The 22379-nt window shown below is 40.9% G+C and overlaps 1 protein-coding gene across 4 annotated transcripts; it reads left to right on the forward strand.

The window, feature by feature from the left end:
* The first annotated feature begins 15275 nt into the window (after positions 1 to 15275).
* On the forward strand, positions 15276 to 21364 carry LOC128740480 (GPALPP motifs-containing protein 1). 4 transcript variants are annotated; one of them, XM_053836024.1, is made up of 3 exons: positions 15276 to 15310; positions 18640 to 19841; positions 19896 to 21364. In XM_053836024.1, exons 2-3 carry the CDS (start codon positions 18660 to 18662, stop codon positions 20049 to 20051), a joined length of 1338 nt encoding a protein of 445 aa, XP_053691999.1. In that variant the 5' UTR covers positions 15276 to 15310; positions 18640 to 18659; the 3' UTR covers positions 20052 to 21364. The 4 variants fall into 4 exon arrangements, with proteins under 4 accessions (XP_053691999.1, XP_053691998.1, XP_053691997.1 ...); XM_053836023.1 differs by lacking the exon at positions 15276 to 15310 and adding an exon at positions 15355 to 15443 and having other exon boundaries at positions 18645 to 19841; XM_053836022.1 differs by lacking the exon at positions 15276 to 15310 and adding an exon at positions 15361 to 15443.
* Positions 21365 to 22379: the final 1015 nt, after the last annotated feature.

Consider the following 22379-nt stretch of genomic DNA (forward strand, 5'->3'; position numbering starts at 1 on the left):
ACTGCAACAGCAATATTTGCACGGGGCCTACCCCGTACCAATATTTTATAAAGTTTTTGTTTTTCTGATATGGAGCAACAAAACAATTTATATTTAAAAAAAGTGTAAATATTTATGCGTTTTCACCTCAATATTATTCATGAAAACAAGATCTATTTTTCCATATACAGTCGATATTTGTATAACGCGGGTAATTGGGACCGCGTTATATAAAGCGTTATACAAGCCTACACGTAGCATATGGAAATTGAGTTAATTGGGGCTATACCCGAATTTTACGAAATTTTGAATCAACACGACCATGGTTCCTTTGAGAAAGATGTCAAGTATATATTTTTCCATCTTGCATATGCTTGGTGAGACAGCGAATATCCCCTCTTGGTCTTCCAGAGCTTCCGGAACATCCGCTAAATTTTCATTTCTGTGAAGTCTTCTCATAGATTCAAAATTCTTATCAAAGTCCCTATGGCTTATTATTTGGCGTAATATAAGTAAAGTAAACAATCCGTGCTATTGAGAGGCCATCATACGATTCTCTGACAAATACGGAACATCCGTACAAAAGTGATCAACGAACGAAAATTTTTCTTTGAGTTCGGAATTATGTTCATTCAACCTCGAATTGAACAATGTGGAATATAAATTCAGCGCTTTGTGACTCAACCTGGCCACTATGAAATGCGTCGAATGATCCGATATTAAATAATTAAAATTGATGATCAACACACCCATACATACGCAAACATAAAACGTGTCAAAACGCAAAAAAAAACTATTGATTGCTAGCCGCTTAAAGCCAATTGAGCCGCGAAAGCTGCTTCTGGAGCAAACAAAGAAAGTTTCGGATGGCGCTTAAGCTAGCTGTGTTTTGGTATTGAAGACATAAGTTTTCCCGTTTGTCTCTGCCAGCTGGAATATGAGGTTTCTGATTTCACAGGTAGTAATACCCTAGCATCGAACCTCCATATCCAAAATATGATCCACCAACTCTTGTCTGCAGCGGGCGCGAAAACATTTTTGGAATCAATACGTATCGCCTCACATACCGAGAGCTAACATCTGTCGCAGAATGCCGTGAAGGATGGCACCTCCTCAGAAGAAAAAAAGAGAAGAGAAAAATTCAAACTGTGCTCAGTCTTCAACGCGATTTATTCTGCTCCGTTTCATTTTAACTGTGCTCTTTCTTGCTGAACGCAGTTGTATGAGCAACCGCACACTGTGCTACTCATTGAGGAGAATGTTAATACACTTTGAATACGTTGATGCGATGCGCTGACGTATGACAACTACGGGTAGTTTTAACATGGGTAGTGCGTTGAGAAAAAACGACGATTGTCAGTAGCGGTCATTGCCATCAGAAAAATATTAATCCATTAATGCAGTTGAATCATGATTCTTACATTTAGTATATTCAGTTGAGTTTGGCTGCCCGTGAACGCAACTGCATCATATGGTTAGGCATGTCACAACGGCAACAGTGCGAAAAATGTTATTTAGATATGGCAACATTTGAATTCCCATACATTTGCTTCTTGACGCGCACCTACAGGAAAGTCCCATTATAAACAAAGGCAATTCTCCGCTAAGATTCAAAATTTAACGACTTTTGATTGTCTTGACGGCTCTGATTCTATAGTTGCTGTACGCGCACCGGTTGTTTTGTTTTCACGTTTACTGCTGTAGCTACCGAGAGGACCGGGAGCAAAACCGAAAGTTGCTCATTTAAAGGGCGCATTAAGAAGCTTTTCTGCGCGTCAGTTTTCCTCATTGTGTTTAGTCTGTTTCTCATTGTGTGGATTTATTTCTCATTTCTGAAAGCAGTTCTGCTCATTGTGTTGAACATAAAAAGTTGCACTTTTTGCACAATGAGTGAGGAAATAACAAGCCTGGCCGTGATACTTAGCGCTTTGTTTTGTGGATGTTCCTTCTCGCCTTATAGTGGTTAAGGCCGCTTGCAAGGCCTTCTTGACCAATAATGTCTTCCGGATTTCCTTGGCATATTTATACCATCACTGTAAGCAAGCATTGACGCGATAAATAAACTGGCGGATTAGTTTGCAACATAGTGCTAGTTTCACCCCACCCGGCCGGGTGGCCGAGATTTGGACAGCCGAGCGTTCGGTGAAAATTTCGGTTTTGCAAATCGACGTTTACGGATCTTTACTAACGTTTGGCATCATAAAAAATTTTACCGCACGCTCGGCTGTCCAAGTCTCGACAAAATTTTGCTGACTTCGGTGCTTTATTTTAAGTGTGTAGTATGATAATAATAATAATAATAATGAAATCAAAACTTCAATGAAGGTGAAATGTGAGATACAACGTATACATCATGTTGGAGTGTGCACTTGATAGTTTAAGATATTTTTAATGATCGTAAAAGCTTATTAGTAAAATTATAATTTTTTCAGCGTCTGTGTTGAATTTTTTAATATAACTCCGCGTTTTAAAAGAAGAGATCACTCATTTTTGGATAAATAGATATTATAGTACCTAAAGCAGTGTTTCGCATGTCATATGATATTACAAAATACGTACTTTCGTAGAAAAGAGGGGTGCCCATTTCGCCCCGGGTGCTCATTATACCCCTAATCCCTTACGCAGCAAACAGTAGGTAATACAGGACAGATATTTATTATTTGAGCCGTTTCAAACCATAGTGGTTTATTGACTATTTTTATCGAAAATGAGATTTTTCTGCCTGGAACAGAATGATAATTCTGTTCCGCAACAAAGTGGTCTATGTTCGAGGGACTTCTTAATAATAACGATCATATTTGAGCATATTGAATTTCAAAACTACGTTAGAACACAATGTTTGGTTTTTGCACGTTAAATCCTTTCATCTAATACCTGGTCTTCTTTTAGTTCGCTCTTGGAATTTTGAAGTTTATATTCACTACATTTGTCGCAAAAGAGAGACAAAATGGAAAGAGAATTCGTTACCGTAATGCTGGGGCAAATAGATTACGCTTTTCAAAATAAATTTCCATTTTCATTTTCACTGATACCAAGGTCAAAAACTGTAATGTAATAGAAGGTCCTATTTCTCACTGATTCATTTCGCCGAAACTCATGACAGTAGTCATTTAACGGCTTTCACGACAATACACATATGTTAGAAATCATTACATGGCACCTCTACTCTTGAACCCCAAACGCTAGTTTATTCGATCTGTCTTGTCTAGCAACAGCACAGTAACGTAAACGTGAGTCGGAGGATGGCTAAAGACAACACGTGTCTCTGAGGGGAAAACTTTGCACGCATTTCCTTTTAAACGAAAAGGAAAACAGAATAAACCCTAAGATCTTTGAACCCTCGTTGCAGGATTAGAACGTGTAGGAGTCTGCTTGAATTTTTCTCACTAGCAGTTCATTAGAGACGCGTACTTGTATAGGTATATTATTGTTTAGGAGTCACTGACTCCTTCTATTCGACTGGAATGGAGAGGGTCAACAACCGACTTAAGATTTAGTTGATGCGCTTCCTTGTTGATACTCTGTAATGAAAGATGAAATTACGGGGGTAGGCCGTTCATATATGTTCGATTGTAGTGGTGGATATACCTTGATAGATTTTTGACTAAACCAGAGCGTGATTTCACGTGTGTCGTTTTACAAGTAAATAAAAATATTTCCAAACTAACGTTTTGTCTCAGCCTCGAGGGCACCGAACTCAATGGGCACGTTTCTCAGGGGGTGTCCATTATGAAGGACCTTTTTCCAGCACATTTTACGGCCAGAGTGTGTAATAGTTTATGATCATTTATTATAAGCAGGGGAAATATTGTGAATGAAAATAATATTCAGTTGGAAACGAACAAAATTGCCAAACTAACATACGCTTTTTGATATATACGGGGGTGGTTGGAAAACCAAATCTCAGCTCACATGTGACAATTAATTTTGCAATCCATATGCATTTGAAGAAAAAATGTAGTTAAAAATTTGGTATTTAAACATTGTGCAATCTATTTTTACGACAAAAGATGTTGCTTACATATATCTACGCTAATGAAGCTGCCATTAGTTTCTAATGCTTACTTCTAGAGCGCGAATTAACTGAACATGGAAGTGTAAATACCAGCATAAAATATTTATTATTGCGCAATGCTTCGTCATAAATGCAGACCTTCATTTTCTAACATGTAAAATTTACTTAGCATCTAGTAACTTTTGTTGTAGATAATTTGACCGTTCATAATAATTTGTTGCATATGATAGTAATAAATATATACGTGGATGTACGATGTATTAGAACGTAAAATTATATGAAACATTAATCGAAATAATTAATTAATCATTCGACAACCATCGAAATGTTTTGCATTAGGGTTAAAAAGAGATAAGAAATAATTTCCTAGACACACTCGTTTTTTATTTATACTGTTTTATACTGACCTTGGATAAAGATGATGCTTTTAAGTATATCCTCAATGATATCGGCAATATTCCATACTTTTGTTACAAGAAAGCGTTTTTGCTAACCGCATTTTTTCATCGACTCACTCTCGATATTTCAAATTACATATTCCATGGCACGAGTAATATAATAATAAATACATATATTTCACACAATAAATATTTAAATATTGCAAACACTTATATGCTAACACTGATCAAGCAGATTTAATCTGCTCGAAGAACACTTTTAGCTATTTTGCGAATTCACTACATTTCGTTTTTTTAAATAGAATCAAAGCGTCCGGAATGTCGGGGACCGAGATGTTGCGTCTACGAAATGAAAGTAAAAACTAATGCTCGAAGAAAAACACCGGTAGAAGCAACACATATTCTCTTCCGTTGCTATTCCATCCTCGATCGGTCTCGACAGCACCGAAATAAAAACAAACCAAGAAGGAGCCATGAAACGGATGAGACACTGCACAAAAGGAAAATGAGTTTCCACCGAACGCTGTCGCATGAAAGTACATTACGATGTGTGTAAAAGTACCATATCCACAAATAGGAAAATGAGAAACCATGAGTAAAAGATAATTCTAAAACTGTTGAAATAAACGACAAACATGATCGCATATTATTTTGTACTTTCTGGTTGAAACGAATCGAAATAAATTCAGCAACGATATTTTTACGTATGAGATTGAAAATATTTTGACTTCCCTAGTAATCTATATTAACCTATCGTTTCTTAGCGTAAGAAATTTTCCTTGTAATTTCAATGTAAGGTACGGGAGAGTATTTTCAGCCCATTAAGCGATTGCTTCTATTTTTTCGGCCTAGGCCTAGTTTTAGTGAAAATCGGTTGGTTTTGATGTTCTTTAAAAAAACATGTTAAAGTTGTATATCGGCAAAATATTTCTTTAGCGAAAGAAAAGGAAAATAGGCTGATCTAGAAACAGGCCGAAAATACCCACCCGTACCCTGCATTGGGTCACTATGCGCAACGGGCAAAAACGAACTCGTAATCCCAAATAATTGGAGCCGCTAGTTTGGAATCTTACAAGATACCTATTCCTCATTGGCGTAGCTAGAAAGGATGCCTAGGGGACCAGGCCCCTTCTAGAATTCTGCAGGCCCCCTCCAGAAATTTTCACCATTGGAAATTGAAAACCGGAAAAATTCAGTGTATAAAATAATTCCTTCCTTATTTTTCTCGTGCAAAAACCAAACGAATATCAACAGCTTTGTAGTTGTGATATTACACTCCGAAATCTTACATGTGATAGGGACGAGAGTTATTTCCAAGTTTTGGGAGGAGGAGAAGCTACCGGAGAAATAGATGTAAGGAGCCCTGGTAGTACAGTTGTTATAACAACTGTTAAGTTGTGGCAACCGATATATATCCAATTTTAGTCATAAATGAGTTTCTGCAATTAAAAGTGCCAAATGTGTGCTACTTGGAAGAGGCATAACACTGGTAAAGCCGCCTACAACGTACTCTCCTAGATCTTGTAACTTACCTTCGCTACCGCCCCGCTCAGTCACACAAGTCTCTACAAGCTCTCAGGGTCGGCTCAACATTGCCGGAGGATAGCAAAGGATTAAGAAATAACATCACTTTTATAGTAACTCGTATATATTAGGCACGGTTTTAATTGTCCCTAATTTCCCTAGCTCCCTACTAAAATTCATAACAAAATGACTTACGTTTGTAGGTGTATGTTGTGTAAGTGTAAGGGCCCGCTGGGTCGTTTTCGTCCGCCACGTGTTATGCTGCCGGAGTCAATCCTGCCCACTTTCGGTTACCTCCGCTCGTAGGGTAACAGCTGCCTTCGTCGACTGGATACTAGGATGAAAGATTAGCGCCCGCTCATGAAATACACCGGGCCGCGCGTTGATGTAAACCACTGACAGGCCAACCTGGCCGTGGTTGTACTACTCCTTGGACGGGTTCTTTGCGGCCCACTTAGCCGATGGTTTTTGCTTGTGGGTTCTTGCACTGACGGTATGTGCAGGCCTACTTGGCCGAAAACTATTGAGTTTTTAGTCACGGCTGTGACTGACATAAATCCGTCCACTTGGCCGAAAACTGCTTGCACTCCGGTTGGCCGTGATGATGAAGACACGTAGCGATAACTGTGTCAAAAAACGTGGTTTAATCGCGGCAAATTATCGAAATTGCCTCTAACTAGCGCAAAGGTCCAAGACATTCTGCCCGTCCGATGGCTCGGGTAGGCACTAATCGTTCAACTCCTCTGGCGAAGTAAAGCGGAACTTCTTACCCGAACTTCATTCAGGCGAAATTGCAGTTCAGTGAATTGGGTATGAGTTTTGTAAGTGTATAACAGATGTAACAGTGTCAGGGCTGGGTATAAATCCTATAGTGTTAATGCAAAATATGCCATGGTCCCTACGTAGCTAGCTTTGATTTTAATATTTTATTTCCATTTTACCACTTTTAATAGAATATTTTAATTGTTGTTTGTAATAGGTCCTATCTAGCAAATTAAGTGATTTTAACCCTTAATTTTAGTTATTTATTTGCATGTAAATTTTTGGGATGAGCTTGAAAATAGCGAACGGTCACAATCTTGTTACACCGAGTGTTACCGAGTGTTCGTAGAGAATTACCAGACAGGGCTTCATGGGGCTCGGGCAACCATATTTTTACCATTCGACAGATCAGACATATCAGATGTCGGGAGTACAACCTATCCACGAACCACATCTTTATTGTTTTTAAAGCAGCATACGATACAGTCAATCGAGACCACCTATTTGGGGGATGCTCTGCGGGATCAGCTTAACGTTGATGTGGCACCCGCAGACATCCGGTTGCGGAAGGCATATGGAGATATGCAAACCGCAACCTTAAACGTGCCGGAGGAAACCGCCAACAAAATGTTGGCGTCTGGCAAAATAAAGGTGGGGTGGTCAGTATGTACACTGGTGTCGAAACGGCGTATCGAACGCTGTTTCAGGTGTATGGGCTTTGGCCATCGGGCGGCCAAGTGTAAGGCCCCCGATCGGTCTAAGCTGTGCAGGCGGTGCGGCGAAGATAGCCACTTCGCCAGGGGATGTAGCAAACCCCCCAGGTGCTTGCTCTGCACAGCAGAAGCGGGAAATAAGCATGCCACAGGTGGCGCCTTGCAACGATAATGGTGCAGGTTATACAGATTAACCTAAACCACTGTGAAGCGGCACAAGAGTTGCTTTGGCAAACGGCAGCTGAAACGGGGTGCGATATTTGCGCCGGGGCGGCGCAAACTGGGTAATCGACAAGGGTCAGATGACAGCGATTGCCGTGATGGGTAGATACCCGATCCAGGAGGTGGTGTCGTCCAACCAAGAAGGGTTCGTGATTGTTGTGGTCGATGGCGTCTGCATCTGTAGCTCCACCTAGGTGCAGACCGGATGCTAGACATGCTCACCGACGAACTCACGGGCCACAAGCCCGTTGTCATTGGAGGAGACTTCAATGCTTGGGCTGTCGAATGGGGTAGCAGGTGCACTACCCCGAGGGGACAAAGCTTGCTGGAAGCTCTGTCCAAGCTGGATGTAAGTCTGGCTAACGTGGGATCCGTCAGTACCTTTTGCAGGGGGGTACAACAATCGTGGGCTGGAGGGTGTCAGATGAGTACACGCATAGCGATCACCAAGCTATACGGTACACGATTGAATGATGTACGCTACGGCCACGCGGGTTGAAGTCGACAGGGAGCAGGTGGAAAGCGAGGTCCTTCGCCAAAGACCTGTTCGTTGAAGCACTCAGTGCAGAGAGCACCCGCTCGAACCTGAGTGCCCGTGAGCTGACCAACGTCCTAGTACGGGCATGTGATACCACTATGCCCAGGACGGGGCAGCCAATGAACGGTCGTCGCTCGGTATACTGGTGGAGTGATGCCATTGCCCAGCTCCGTTCCAGGTGCCATAGAGCGAGAAGGCTAGCGCAGAGGGCGCGGACCGATGCAGATGCTGAAGCTCGGGGAGTCGAACTTAGAGCAGCCAGGTCGGCGCTTAAGAAGGAGGTTAGGCATAGCAAGAAATCCTGTTTCCAGGAGCTATGCCGCGACGCGGACTCAAACCCCTGGGGTGGTGCATACCAGGTGGTGATGAAAAAGATGAAGGGTACATCCGCACCGCAGGAAACCTGCCCCCAAAAGCTGAAAGTCATCGTGGAAGGGCTCTTTCCGCAACACGATCCAGTTTGGTGGCCTCCGACCCCGTACGGTCAATCGAATGATGTCCTCACTCCGGTCACGAATGAGGAACTCATCGTAATTGCCAGGGGTTTGAAAACGAAGAAAGCGCCCGGTCCTGACGGGATTCCGAACGAGGCACTCAAAGTGGCGATCCAAGCATATCCCGATATGTTTAGACGCTTCAGGATTGCCTAGAGGTATGCGAATTTCCAGACAAATGGAAAGTCCAAAGATCGGTACTGCTGCCAAACCCGGGGAAACCGCCTGGTGATCCCTCGTCGTACAGGCCAATTTGCCTATTGGACACGTAGACGCCTATTGGACACGCTAGGCAAATTGCTAGAGCGGGAAATCCTAAACAGGCTAACGCCTGTGGTGGAAAGTAATGTCGGACTGGCAAACACGCAGTTTGGCTTCCGTAAGGGGAAGTCCCATGCTTTCTTCATATGCCCTCGTTTCGCGGGCGTGAGAAGCAACATGATGGCAGTTAGCGGACAGGACACTACTCCGGATAACTTAGTCGAAAGGATGTGTTCTAGCTCGGACGTCTGGGGTGCGGTCAATGCGGCTGCTACCCAGATCGTACTTGAGCTACAAAACCGCTGGAAAGCCGATCAACGGCAAATAAACAGCCTAACTATCATAGTCCAGTAGTTATCTAAGAGTGTGCGTTAAGCACAATAGCCCCTCCCTGAAGTATACCGATAAGGTGGTTCCAGGGGGGATTGGGGCTGGAGATTCGAGTAGGGTTTTAGTGGGTCTGGATCCTCACGCCCCAGTAGGGGGGTCGGGATACCAAACCCCACTCCCTAAGTTGTCTTCTCAGGTGTCTGATAGCAAATTTCCCTACTCGTTAAAAAAAAAGGGGGGGGGGAGTCCACTGTAGATGCCATAAAGTCCGTGGTGGAGAGGGCCGAGAAGCCTATGAAACGGAAAAGGCGAGGCGACAGGTATTGTGCCATGGTCACAATCGATGTCAAAAACGCCTTTACAGCGCTAACTGGGGTGCAATTGCGTTAGCGCTGCATAGGATGAGGGTACCGGATCATCTATGCAGGTTGCTTAAAAGTTACTTCGAAAACCGGACGCTAGTGTACGACACGGCGGATGGGGCGAAGAGGTACAAAGTGACAGCGGGTGTTCCACAGGGTTCGATTCTCGGCCCCACGCTTTGGAATGCCATGATATCGTCCTTACAGTGGTAGGCGAGTTTCTAGAGGAGGTGGAAATGCTGGCATCAGACGCAATAAGCATAATAGAGGGTTGGATGGCGGGCGTCAATCTACGATTGGCCCACCATAAGACGGAAGCGGTGATGATCAGTAACCGCAAGTCGACCCTACAGGCCAAAATAATCGTTGGGGGACAGGTGATTGTCTCCAAACGAAGTGTGAAGTACCTGGGTGTCATGGCAGACAACAGGCTGAACTTCACCAGCCATGTGGATTATGCTTGTGGTAAAGCGTCAGCGGCGGTTACTGCGCTGTCCAAGATCATGCCGAACGGCTACGGTCCTAGAAGCAGTAAGAGACGCCTGATGGCCAGCGTTGCCATGTCGGTGCTACGATACGGTGGGCCCCGGCTTTGGAGAGGTGAGGATATCGAGTGCCATAGGCAGAGGAACGTCAGGGGCGCTAGGGACAGAGTTAGGCTGGACTCTATTAGGCGTTGGCAGGCGAAATGGGATCGCACCGACCATGGTAGGAGGACCCATAGGCTGATCCAGAACATATCGTCCTGGATCGGCAGAGGACATGGTGAGGTAAACTTTTTCCTTACCCAGTTTCTATCGGGACATGGATGCTTTAAGAAGTATCTACATACGCGCGGGCGGGTAGATTCACCCTTTTGCCCCGTTTACACGGTAGCCGAGGAAACGGCGGAGCATGAGATTTTTCACTGCCCGTGGTTTACGTCCACTCGGCGGGTGATGCTGGCGGTCGTTGGGGAAGACACCAACGCCGACAACATTGTGCAGAGAATGTGCGCTGAGCAGCGCACATGGGGTGCCGTCAATAGGGCGGCAACGGTGGTGATAACGGAGTTGCAACGGCTAGAACGTTTGCAACGACATGGCCTGACATAGCTTGCTAGGGTCAGTAATGGGCTGATTGGGCAGCCCAGGCCCTAGGTGAAGGGTAGTGGCGGTATGAAATGACAAGGGTGTTGTGTGAACCCACACACGCAACGGATAAGTCGGAGTGCTTAGGCACGTCCTCCCTCCTGAAGTAAAACCTAACGGTAGTTCCGGGAGGGGTTCAGCAACGGGCAGCAGGATAGTTTTTAGTTGGTAGGCGTATGTTGGTACCATGTGAATCCTATTCGGCACCGTGAAGGTGCTGTCTATGAAGATTTTCGCCCTGCATAAACAATACAAAAAAAAGACCACCTATATGGAAGATAATGCAAGAACACGGTTTTCCGCATGAACTGACATAACTGATCAGAGTTACATACACTGAGAAAACTTTTCGTATAGTTTCTATGTGTCCCAATGCAATGCAATGCATTTTGCAATGTGCCCTGTAAATGATCTTTATGTGCCAAACAGTTATCATTTATGTGTACGCGAAAAATTTGCACTTACTATTCATATGCCTATAATTTTTATGTGTATTTCTGGAAGGGTTGTGTTTATATACGGCACATGATAATCATATAGGATTTCATATGGAAATTTACTATTAGTTATGTGCAGAATATTTTGAGTGTAGGATCGAGTGTGTGTTTCGTGCACATCTCGGAGACACTCTCGATTCCCTTTGAGACGCAGCGAGGGTTGAGCAAGGTGACGGCTTATCCTGCATGCTGTTCAACATTGCTCGTGAGGGGTTGATCAGACGAGCGGGTATCGAAACGAGAGGCACAATTTTTACCAAGGGTAGTCAACTCCCAGCCAGGAAATTTGCGAGTGTCGACGCAAAGGCAAAACGCTACGATCCAGAAGCTACGATAACTGTCATACGAAGCTAACAATGTACATAACCATTATAATGGTTAGAATAATTATTAGAAAGGTAGTTATTTACGCAGTTGAAGCCGGGATGCTGCTCGTACTCCGTGAGCGCGCCATTGTCGTATTCGAGCGGAAAGTGCTGCAGACGATATTTGGCGGAGTAGAAACTGAAAGCGGAAAGTGGTGGAGTATGAATCACAAGCTACAGGCACTGCTTGGAGAGATTCCCATCGCGCATCTGGCGAAAAATGGTAGGCTACGGTGGTCCAGACACGTCGTAAGGATGCCGGACGACAGTGCGACAAAAATAGTTCTCTAAAACATCCCAACCGACACCAAGAACAAGGAGGCTACACGTGCAGGATGGCTCGCCCGGGTTGAAACCGATTTGAGACTTCTGAGACGGCTGAAAATTGGCGACGAGTGGCCCAAGATCGAGTTGAATGGAAACGATTGCTTGAAACAGCACGAACCACTTCGGCTCTATGGTGCTAGCGACAACGCTTATATAAGTGTTTAAATAAAGTGATTTTTTTTAAAGGCACCCCCTAGGCCCCTCCCAGGGAAATTTTCTAGCTACGCCAATGCTATTCCTATGTAAAAAAAATGCATTCCCAAGTAACCAGTAAGCACTTAACACTAGTCCTTGGACAACATTATATAAGCATACAGAACTATGATTAAAAGCATATTTTTCTTTATATACTTCTGTAGAACTCACATAATGCTAAAAAGGCGAAATAGCGGGTTATTAAAATGCTACGCCACAAGCATCAAATAAATATTATCAGTGTTTGTTTGAGGCTTAATCGAAATGTCATTTTGTCTACATTATCGACGTATCGAAAAAGTATCGACGGCATATCGTTTGCTTGATATGGAAAATAAAAATAGATTCGGTCGGGATTTAAAAAACTAAAAATGCAAGCGATTTTTTTTGCTGCATCTCAAGAGGAGCAGGATAAACAGAACCATTTTTTGAAACGCTGGATAATGTTACCACCTAGACAGGGCTCGAACCGGGAGTTAGTCATGCAACCTCCATTCGTTTCCTTGCATCGTTGCTATCTGAACCATAGCGGATGTGATTGAGTGAGTTGAAATTAGTCGTATTTAAATCTTGGTGATACTCCCTCTCATATCATAGTTACTTGTCCTGCATTACCAATAGGGTAGAAAAAGACAGCTTTCGTTGGGTGGAAGAGGACACGAATAGTGGCCGTAGAATAGCAAAATAAGAAGTCAAGTACAAGCCGTTTATCAACACTTACGGGTTACGGCTCATTTTAATGCAATTGACTAAATGCATTATATTGTTACGTTATATGCGCATATATTGCTTTCTTTAATGCTGATTTACGTTAATGCTTCTATGCATCAACAATGTTATAGGTTTTATAAGCATTAAGATTGCTAATATACAAAAGTTTGGCACTAGGGATGCGGAATTATTTTCAATACCTATACGGTTTTAGATTAATGCTTATGGTTACTTGGGTTGGTGATAGTCTCATTTTGTACAGACTTTGAGAAGACGTTCATTTTACCCTATTAACTTCAAAAGTCATGGCAAAAACTAATTAAACAATATAAAACCCGATTTAATCCCCCTGGTTGTGAAAGGAACCTGTGTTATACCATTTTGTGTGTTGTTTGAGGTAGAAATCGATACGACTTCAAAAAATAATTCAACTGTTAGAACACATAGAGCACTGTTGGTTGGTTTATATAATGATCATAAAAAATTATAATACTAACTTTGCCAATGAATAATACCTTTAATTTGGTATCATAATTATGAAAATCGGTTTAATCATTCAATAGAAATGATTTAAAAAACGGTTTATCAAAACGGCGATTTTGGGACCAACCTTAACCCGCGGACATCTAATATTAAATTTTGACGTTTTCGAGCCGAAACGAACAAAAGCGGGTAGTATTGCGTCATTCAAAAGCAATTTGAAACAAACTATCAGAAGAGTGCAAAAGACGGGTTTAGTTAGCTTAAGAGAGCATTGAGCTTGCTGACGTTTATCGTACGCACACCAAAACAAACGTGTAAAATCAATGTAAAATCTAACAACAGCAACAACAAATCGCGCGTCGATGTGTGCGTACGATAAACGTCAGCAAGCTCAATAGAGCTTACTAAGCCCAGTGCAAAAGGCTATGAAAACTTATCGTTTTTCACTCAAACGTATAGAGCTTGCTAAGCCCAGTGCAAAAGGCTACAAAAACTTATCGTTTATCACTCAAACGTATGTTTTTTTACGGGGGTATAACTGTGGGAAAACAAAAACAAACGTGTAAAATCTAACAACAGCATCAACAAATCGCACGTCGATGTGTGCGTATGATAAACGTCAGCAATCTCAATCCTTTTTACCGGGATATAACTGGCGGAAAATAAAAACTAACGTGTAAAATCTTACAACAGCAGCAACAAATCGCGCATCGATGTGTGCGTACGGTAAACGTCAGCAAGCTCAAAAGCCACCATCCGCCATTATCGCTCGTGAAAAGCTGGTTAAAGTAATCAATAGACCATTTTACGAACTAACATCACAGAGAACAGACTACCAGGTAATTAACAAAAAGTGTGTAAAAGGTTTTTATGTAATCAACAAGTAATCCTTCAATAGAGCACCGCTCGAGCAGTAAGTGGTAAACTAAATCTTGATGTCGCTGCCATCGCTGCTATGTAACTCCAGCACAAAGAAATATTGATAAAGGTACATGCATATTTTTTGATGCGTTTGGCAAACTATTTCTGGAGGGCGCTACCAACAGATTTTACACACAAAAAATATCGATTACTTCCTTCGAGCCTGTTAATCTGTTCTCTGTGCTAACAACATTGCTGATATTGATATTGCTATCCCGTGGCGTCATCTGTGGATTGTCAAAGTACCAGCACGAGAAAGCGCAATATTAATATCAGCGGGTTACCTTGTCGCTTGTCATATAACATGGTCAAGGGGTTTCCAACAGCAATGATTACTACGCACCTTTGAAAAAAGTTACTTTTGATTACTTTACTGATTACCTCTGATTACCAGTAATCAATCTCTTGTCCTTGTGATTACTATAAATTAATCATGATTGCTAGAGTATACAGAGTGGCGACATGTCACATGACATCCCAAAAGTATGAAATGCGTATTTTCTTTCTCTCTCCTGCATACGCGTTGGATTGGTCGTCTGCTCGATTGGAATGACACTGACAGATAATTTTCATTCCAATTTTGACATTGTCGCCACTCTATATATAGTCACTCTAATGATTACCAATGATTACTTAAGATTATCATTGATTACTATGCTGATTACCATTGATTACCTAATTAATTCGTAAATGATTACAAAAGTAATCTCTGATTACTACGCACTTATACGCCTTACTAAAAACCCCTTGAACATGGTCTATTCGCGTTGACGGTATTAAACGATCTCTTGCACACTCATAGAAATGCCCGTATGTACGTGTGGGTGAAAATCTGCCAAAATGTTTCGATCTCTTTCGCTCTTTAAGAAATTCCCATTCCGCTTGACCCCTACAGTAAACTTTTGGAGGTGGCAGCAGCTTACGTTCGTCAACGCGAATGGAAAAACTTTTTTCAAAGGTGCGTAGTAATCATTGCTGTTAGAAACCCCTTGTTTTCGTTCTGTTACGTTGCCATTGACGGAAGCTGATAGTCAATGTCGTTCTAACTTTTATCGTTTTAGAGAATATTTAGGGTAAAATTAGGTAAAATTCATAACAAAATACTGTCTGACGTTTGCTGCTTTCAGTAAGAATAATTCTTCAGTTATTTTCATTGAACGCTTGAATTGTTAGTGATTTCTAACTTTATTATAATAAACTGGTAGTGTGAAGTTCGGTAGGTTTATTTTATTTTTACATTTATCTTCCTGCTCTTAATGAGATTATCGATTATATCACTTGTGTATGCATTTAATCTTCGTCATATTTGACACATCACGGATTCACGCGTGACGCGCGCATGAAAACGAAAACAACACGTAGGTAGTGTTACTTGCATAAAAAAAATAAAATTTAAGCAAAGCTAATGTTCGGCAATGTGTAATTGTTGCGATGCTGACAAAAGGAAATACTGCACCAATGTTCTATCGTATATTATCTCGGTTTCCGCCTAATTTTACATTTTGTTTTGCATACGGATCCGGTGTAAAGCTGCAGCTAGGATATGGTTCGGTGGAAAAGAAAAAAAATATGATTGATCTCATTTATACAGTAGATAATGCACATCGATGGCACTCCAGCAATTTAGAACGAAATCCAGAACATTATTCAGCTTTGCAGTATTTGGGTAGCAATTTCATTGCTAAGTACCAGGAGACACTAGGAGCGAAGGTGTTTTTCAATACATTGATATCCATTCCGGAGGAAGATATCTTAATCAAATATGGAGTTGTTACAACGAAAGATCTTTTGGAAGATTTGAATGATTGGACCAACTTATATCTAGCGGGAAGACTACATAAGCCGGTTGAGATAATAAAAACGGCCTCAAGCTCAAAGATTCAAAATGCCATTGAAAATAATCTTAAAGCAGCCAGTCATGCCGCACTGCTTTTATTACCTGAAAAGTTTACAGAATTCGAATTGTATCGCTCGATATCTAATTTAAGCTATGCTGGAGATTTTCGAATGATTTTTGGAGAAAATAGAGATAAAGTCAATAACATTGTTCGCCCGCAGATTGACAACTTTCGGAACCTGTATTCACCTATATTTAGTCGCCTCAAACATGTGTTTGACCTGCCTATGCCAGGTAGTGACAATACTATATGTACTCAGGATCGCTCAGAACAAACTATACTATATCACTTAAATAATTTGCCAAAATGGCCAGTGCGGTGTATCGTGCAAAATCAGACGGAAGGACGATATCGTCAAGACACTGAAGATATTCTAGCAGCCGTTTCAAAATCGTCCAACTACCAAGAGGTTGTTTGCAAATGCTTGCGATCAATAGTTTGGCAAAGCAGTGTGAAACAGTCAATAAAGAATATCCCGTCTGCTGGCGTTAGCAAATCGCTGAAGTACAGCTGGTCAAAGGCCCTCAAAACTTTTAACATGTAAGAGTAATGAAAGTAGCATTTGATTTGTATTGACCTAGTCGAATTATATTGATTTTTGAGTAATAAATCGCTGAAAAATGTAAAATCTTCACATGATTTTTATGATAGTCAAAAGCACCTTTCAAACATACACCCTTATTCTGCGAATCACGTGACTCAATACGACAATTGGTCGGTGTTAAGTCAGACCGAACCAAGTAACAAAACTCTGATTTCGAGAAAAACGCGTTCAAAGTTTACTGCTCTATATGGTTTATACGTATCAATCGTTAAAAATCATCTCATAACTCTAGCTGTTTGAACATTTATGTAGTCTGATTAGCAGCTAAAATTGTTGATCGGTTGTTATACTGTTATCTCATTAACTCATGTTTTTTAAACTTTTCGACTTGGTCCGGTCCTATTAAGTAGTTAATTTTGATCAAGTTATCTGAGATGATCTTTTTGTTGTTATTATTTCATTTGAGAGGTTTTGCACTTGCGTGCAGTCGCCTCTAAACAGGCTCTTTTTTGTTATTTGGTGAAGTTCTTATAAAACATATATTCTTTTCCTAACGATGATGTCCAGCCCTGCTATCGCATTAACTGCAACCATATCAAGTTTTCTTTGTTCGATTGATGGTAGAGAAGTAAAGCGATCCGACGGTTGACTTGGTCGGCAAGTATTGCTAACAGTCGAGGACTAGTATATTGTCCGTTTCTTTGGTAACAAAACGCGCTGCTCACTTTTTTGATATTTACTATAACTAGGTACAATACTTACAATCAGTCAAATAAGTATTCGGACAGCATCGAATAAATGTTTCTTTTAATAATATTCGCCAGTATTTTGTGAAGGAACGGTAAATTTTAGCTCTTAAAATAATGTTTAACTAAAACATTGAGATACATGGCAATAATTAGGGAAAAGCATTCCTTTGTGAAGGAGTCCATATCGTGTGTATTTCCCAAAAATGCAGCCAAAAAAGTATTCGGATATTTATCTATTAGTTGAAATAATTGTGCTTTCCCGCTTAATTACTTTCTTGTAGGACCACCTGCAAGCAAAAATAACAGCACTTGGAACTATGGGTTACATTCAAATTGTACTAAAATGATGATTCTAAAAATACTGCGGATATTTGTAAACGGTGAGCACCGTATAACTATCCTAGTGTTGTCAAAATCACTTAGTCCTTTCGACTTTGAATAATACTGACATAAACAGAGCTATTGTAAAAAAAATACAATACAGGCCGAGTGCGAGTTGCTTTTTTTTCCTGGATTAGCATAGAGAAAGAAACCTTCTACTATCTAACTCCGTCCCGATGATTGAATGGCTGGAGGACTGATAACAGGCCAGTTACAAACGGAGTGCTTTAAGCATCTTGCCCCCATGGGCAACAAATTTCAGTTTGTCAGTCTAACCTTTGACGTCTATCTTGCTCAAATCACTAGAATGGATTGTTGACCACCACGTCGGCGTCGGCGAAACAAGCAGTAGAAATGTCTCTTCATTCAGCATAACATGCTTATCAAAGAGACTAGTCCACAACCACTTTATTGCATGATGTGGTTCAAAAATTGAGATATTGAGATAAAATTGAGATTGTTTTTTACGAAATGCTGCTTAGGAACTTTTTTGTATATTGAAGGCGCGTTTGATGACATAGCTTTCGCCTCCATTTCATAATGTCCCTTCCAATAATCATAAAGTGGATAGAACAAATGCTTATAGTACCCAATTGCTTCTTTCGTCGTTACAACAAGCAAGTAAAATTAAGATGTTCACGATATTGAGCACCAAATATATCTACTTTGCTTAAAAATATAACCAAAAAAATAGGCATCAAAACTCCTATGAACATACAAAGAGCTCTGTTCACAGCAAAATCTATATATTTTATGCAGCTTGCACAGAAAAAGGATGCCAGTCTACTTGAAATATTCACGACACCTACTTCATATTACTTTTTTTTCTTTTTTTGTTAGGGCAGATTTTGCACGAAACCATGTCAGATACTGACTCATCCGATTCTGACTCAGGGATACGATTTAAAACTACATCGACACGCTATAAATCTGACAGTACGAGTAAATATTCTCCATCTGTAGTGTCTAAACGTCTAGATACTTCTCATGATGAACGCGGTCATTCGCGGGACAATCGAGGGAAAAATCTAGAACGTGATTGGAATGATCGACAGACGAATCGAAGAAGTAGAAATAGTTATAGTCGTAGTAAAAGTCGGAGTCGTAGTAGAGAGAATCGAAACCGCCAACGCAACGAAAAAAGTACCCTGCGAAGTAGATCTAGATCGAGATCTAGAACGAGGAGCCGTAGTAAACGAGAACGGGTATCTATCCGTGAAAATAGAACATTACCAAAAATAGTACAGCAGATTCCAGAATCTGAGAAACAAAAGTGTGACTCGGCCGTTTTAATATTATCGCCACAAAATGATCAGACAGAAAAGAGAAAGACTGGTGAAGTTAGTTTTGGATCCACTGTTCCAGATGCATTGGTTAATAACAAAAGCCCTACAGATGAACCTGCTACAGAAAATATTGATGTTGAAGGTCCAGCACTTCCGCAATTTTTTTCAAATATTCATTCTGGAGAAAGCTCAAACCATGAAAGATCTTCACGTATAATTGGACCGGAACTGCCAGCTCATTTAAAGATTAACAGCGGAGGTCTTGAAAGCTCCGAGTCAGAGCTTTCACCTTTCTCAGAAGAAGAACATGTTGAAGATGATCTTATAGGTCCATTGCCCGGGTCGTCAAATTCTAAAACGAATGAGGAATTGGAACAGCGTGCACTGGAATTAAAACTTAAACGGCTTGATAATCCGAAAAGTATAACCGTCACAGCTCGTGAAGACTGGATGTTGCAATTGCCAGATATTCGAAAGGTAAGTGATATGGGGCTAGGAGCAAGACAGTTCAGGACACGTGATAAACTAGAAATCGGAGATCGATCAGTTTGGACAGACACTCCATGCGATAAAGAACGTAAAAAATTAGGTTGTGATTCATCGCATGATACTATATCCAAACGCGAAGAAGAACACACACGCAAGAAAATTATTGAATATGATGAACAGCAAGAGGAGCTGATCAGAAAGCACAAAAAACATAAACGTGATAAATCCCTTTTGGATACGCATCAGCAAAAATTGGAGAAACAAAAGGTTAGTTTAAAATAAAAGTTTTATAACTAATTACGAATAAATTATTTATTTCAGAAAAAACAAAAGAATTCCGAACCGATGCGAAGGCCTTTTGATCGGAATATCGACCTGCATGCGAATCGATTTGATGAGGCACAAAAAAAAGCCATTTTGAAAAAAGCAAAGCTACTTGATACACGTTTCTCAAGCGGAGCTTCAAAATTCCTGTAGAAAAGTGCTTTCTATACCACTGCTACTCATAAATTCATTATAATCACAGAGAACAGACTAATAGGCTTGAAGAAACTAACCGATATTTTGTGCGTAAAATCTACCAGTGGCACCCTCCAGAAATAGTTTTCCAATAGGCTCAAAACATATGTATGTAAGCAAAGCCTAGGTGCTACATTCCGTTATCGAAACTTGACCTTCTGTTTTTATACGACGGACTTCGCAGCCAGCTGTTAGAGTACAGGACAATTGCATGGCCAGTTGCTACGATCCTATTGACTCGCCCGAAGCAGGGCTACGCATTTAAAATAATGTGAGCGAAGTCGCGTCGCGTCGCTGTCGCGTGAACTCTGTACGGGGCCCTAGAGTGCAGGACAACTGCAGGGCCGGTTGCTACGATCCTATTGACTCTAACAGCCTCTCCCAGTCGAGATTCGAACATACGACGAAGCCAGTTAGGCGTATGACAGACATATGTATGTACCGTAACCAATATCACTTTGTGCTGAAGTTACACAGGCTATGAGCCATTGCGTGGAATTTTTTACTTTTAGTAGGTATTTTCCCGCAAATGGTTAAACTGAAATTTGAATTCATGACCACGCAGCTAAAATACTGCCACCTGGATAAGTTTAGTCTATGATTGAAGCAAAAATAGGATTAAAGAGCAAGGATTTGTTAGAATGCAAGTGCAAGAAACAGAATGCTTTTAGACCATTCTTAATTCACACTCACATATGGGCAGTTCCATAAGGGTGATGTAGCTTCGTACTCGCGAAAGAAAGAAGAGGGCTAGTTTTGACAACTTAACGCTAGTGTAAATGGACCATATGAACGGTTTAAAGTATACCAGCGCGAGAAGCAAGCAGTTGTGACTCCAAAACTAGCTATATTCATTTATCCATTGCGAACCATTTCTTGATCTAGCAGATGGAAAGTTTTTTACTTGATGAGAGCGAATAAGATAAGGATGAAGATAAATTTCTGTAATTGTCTCTCAGAAAAACCATCGTACTGTCAAAAATAACCATGCTTAAGAGCCGAGTTATTTTCATCCGGAGGGGAAATAACTCAAATTTTAACTAAAAAATTGAAAATTTCGCAAAATGGTTTACAGCCGTTGTCAGCGACATCAAGTTTTAGTGTACCACTTATTGCTCGAAGGGTGCTCTCTCGAATGATTACTCGCGGAATACATAAAAACTTTTTACGTAATTCTCGTCTATTGCCTGCTAGTCTGTTCTCTGTTTTCTAATGTAGATTTTTAAGTCCTAATATTAATATACTATCAGTTCTCAATAAAAAAAAATATACCTGCGTAAGTAATTTATCGACTGCTTAAAACTGGTATAAACAGTACTGAAGCCTGCAAGTTTTATCGGCAACAAAAAGCCTACGGGGTGAAGTGGCTGTCAAACTCATACATTTTCGATGTCCCACGCTTTATATATAAAGCCCTATAAAGATATTTATTTATCCACCTTTTCACGTGCTTAATGGCGGCTAGTGGGTACACTTTTCGAACACGTTTATTTGCTTTCGGGAACTCCGCTCACGTGCGCTTGAAAGTTCTACAACAACAATTAAGGTTGGAAATATCAACTTGACATGAATGAAGTTGCCAAAGGTATGCTAACGTTCTCCGAAAGGTGTACCCACTAGCCGCCATTGCACACGCGAAAAGGTCGATTCGCCTATATCTTTACAGGCGAATAAACGCGAAACTAATGAAGCCCATGCGTCTCCTACATTTGGGTGTCCGAACTAGGAAAATGATCAGTACCAATTTTTCGCTGGACGGATATACAAATCAAAACATTTTTTTTAAATCTCAGTAAAATGAATATTGCGAACATTAAATTTTCTACAGCGAGTTAGAAATCTTATTTACTACCTAGCGTACTGGTGGTTGCAAATGAAATGTGTATTTACGACAAGTAAATTGAGATCCGGATTTACCCAGGTAACCAATAAGCATTTCCAATGCAATTTAAATGCAAGCCAATAAGCATTTAAGTTGCCTTAAATGCTACTTAAATGATATTTTCTCAAAATATACGGCTAATTGAATGCTAGCCCTCTTATAGTGCTGACAATGCTTATTTGTAGCTAGTTACCGACAAGAAGAATTTAAATAGAATTGTGGATACCAATTTACAACAGTTATGCAGTCAAAAAGCTGATAAACAACAACCTGCATTATAAAACGCCAGGGATGCTAATAAACGGCTGATTTACTGCTTATTTTAATGCTTATTGGTTACCTGGGCAGGGATGCTAATAAACGATTGATTTACTGCTTATATTAATGCTTATTGGTTACCTGGG

Source organism: Sabethes cyaneus, chromosome 3 (assembly GCF_943734655.1).
Source record: "Sabethes cyaneus chromosome 3, idSabCyanKW18_F2, whole genome shotgun sequence".
Taxonomy (NCBI): domain Eukaryota; kingdom Metazoa; phylum Arthropoda; class Insecta; order Diptera; family Culicidae; genus Sabethes; species Sabethes cyaneus.

Bases quoted from the DNA above. Each gene is read 5' to 3' on its own strand.
- LOC128740480 (XM_053836024.1), top strand. From the start codon at position 18,660: ATGTCAGATACTGACTCATCCGATTCTGACTCAGGGATACGATTTAAA. The intron at 19,842-19,895 runs GTTAGTTTAAAA...TATTTATTTCAG, and splicing joins AAAAATTGGAGAAACAAAAG to AAAAAACAAAAGAATTCCGA.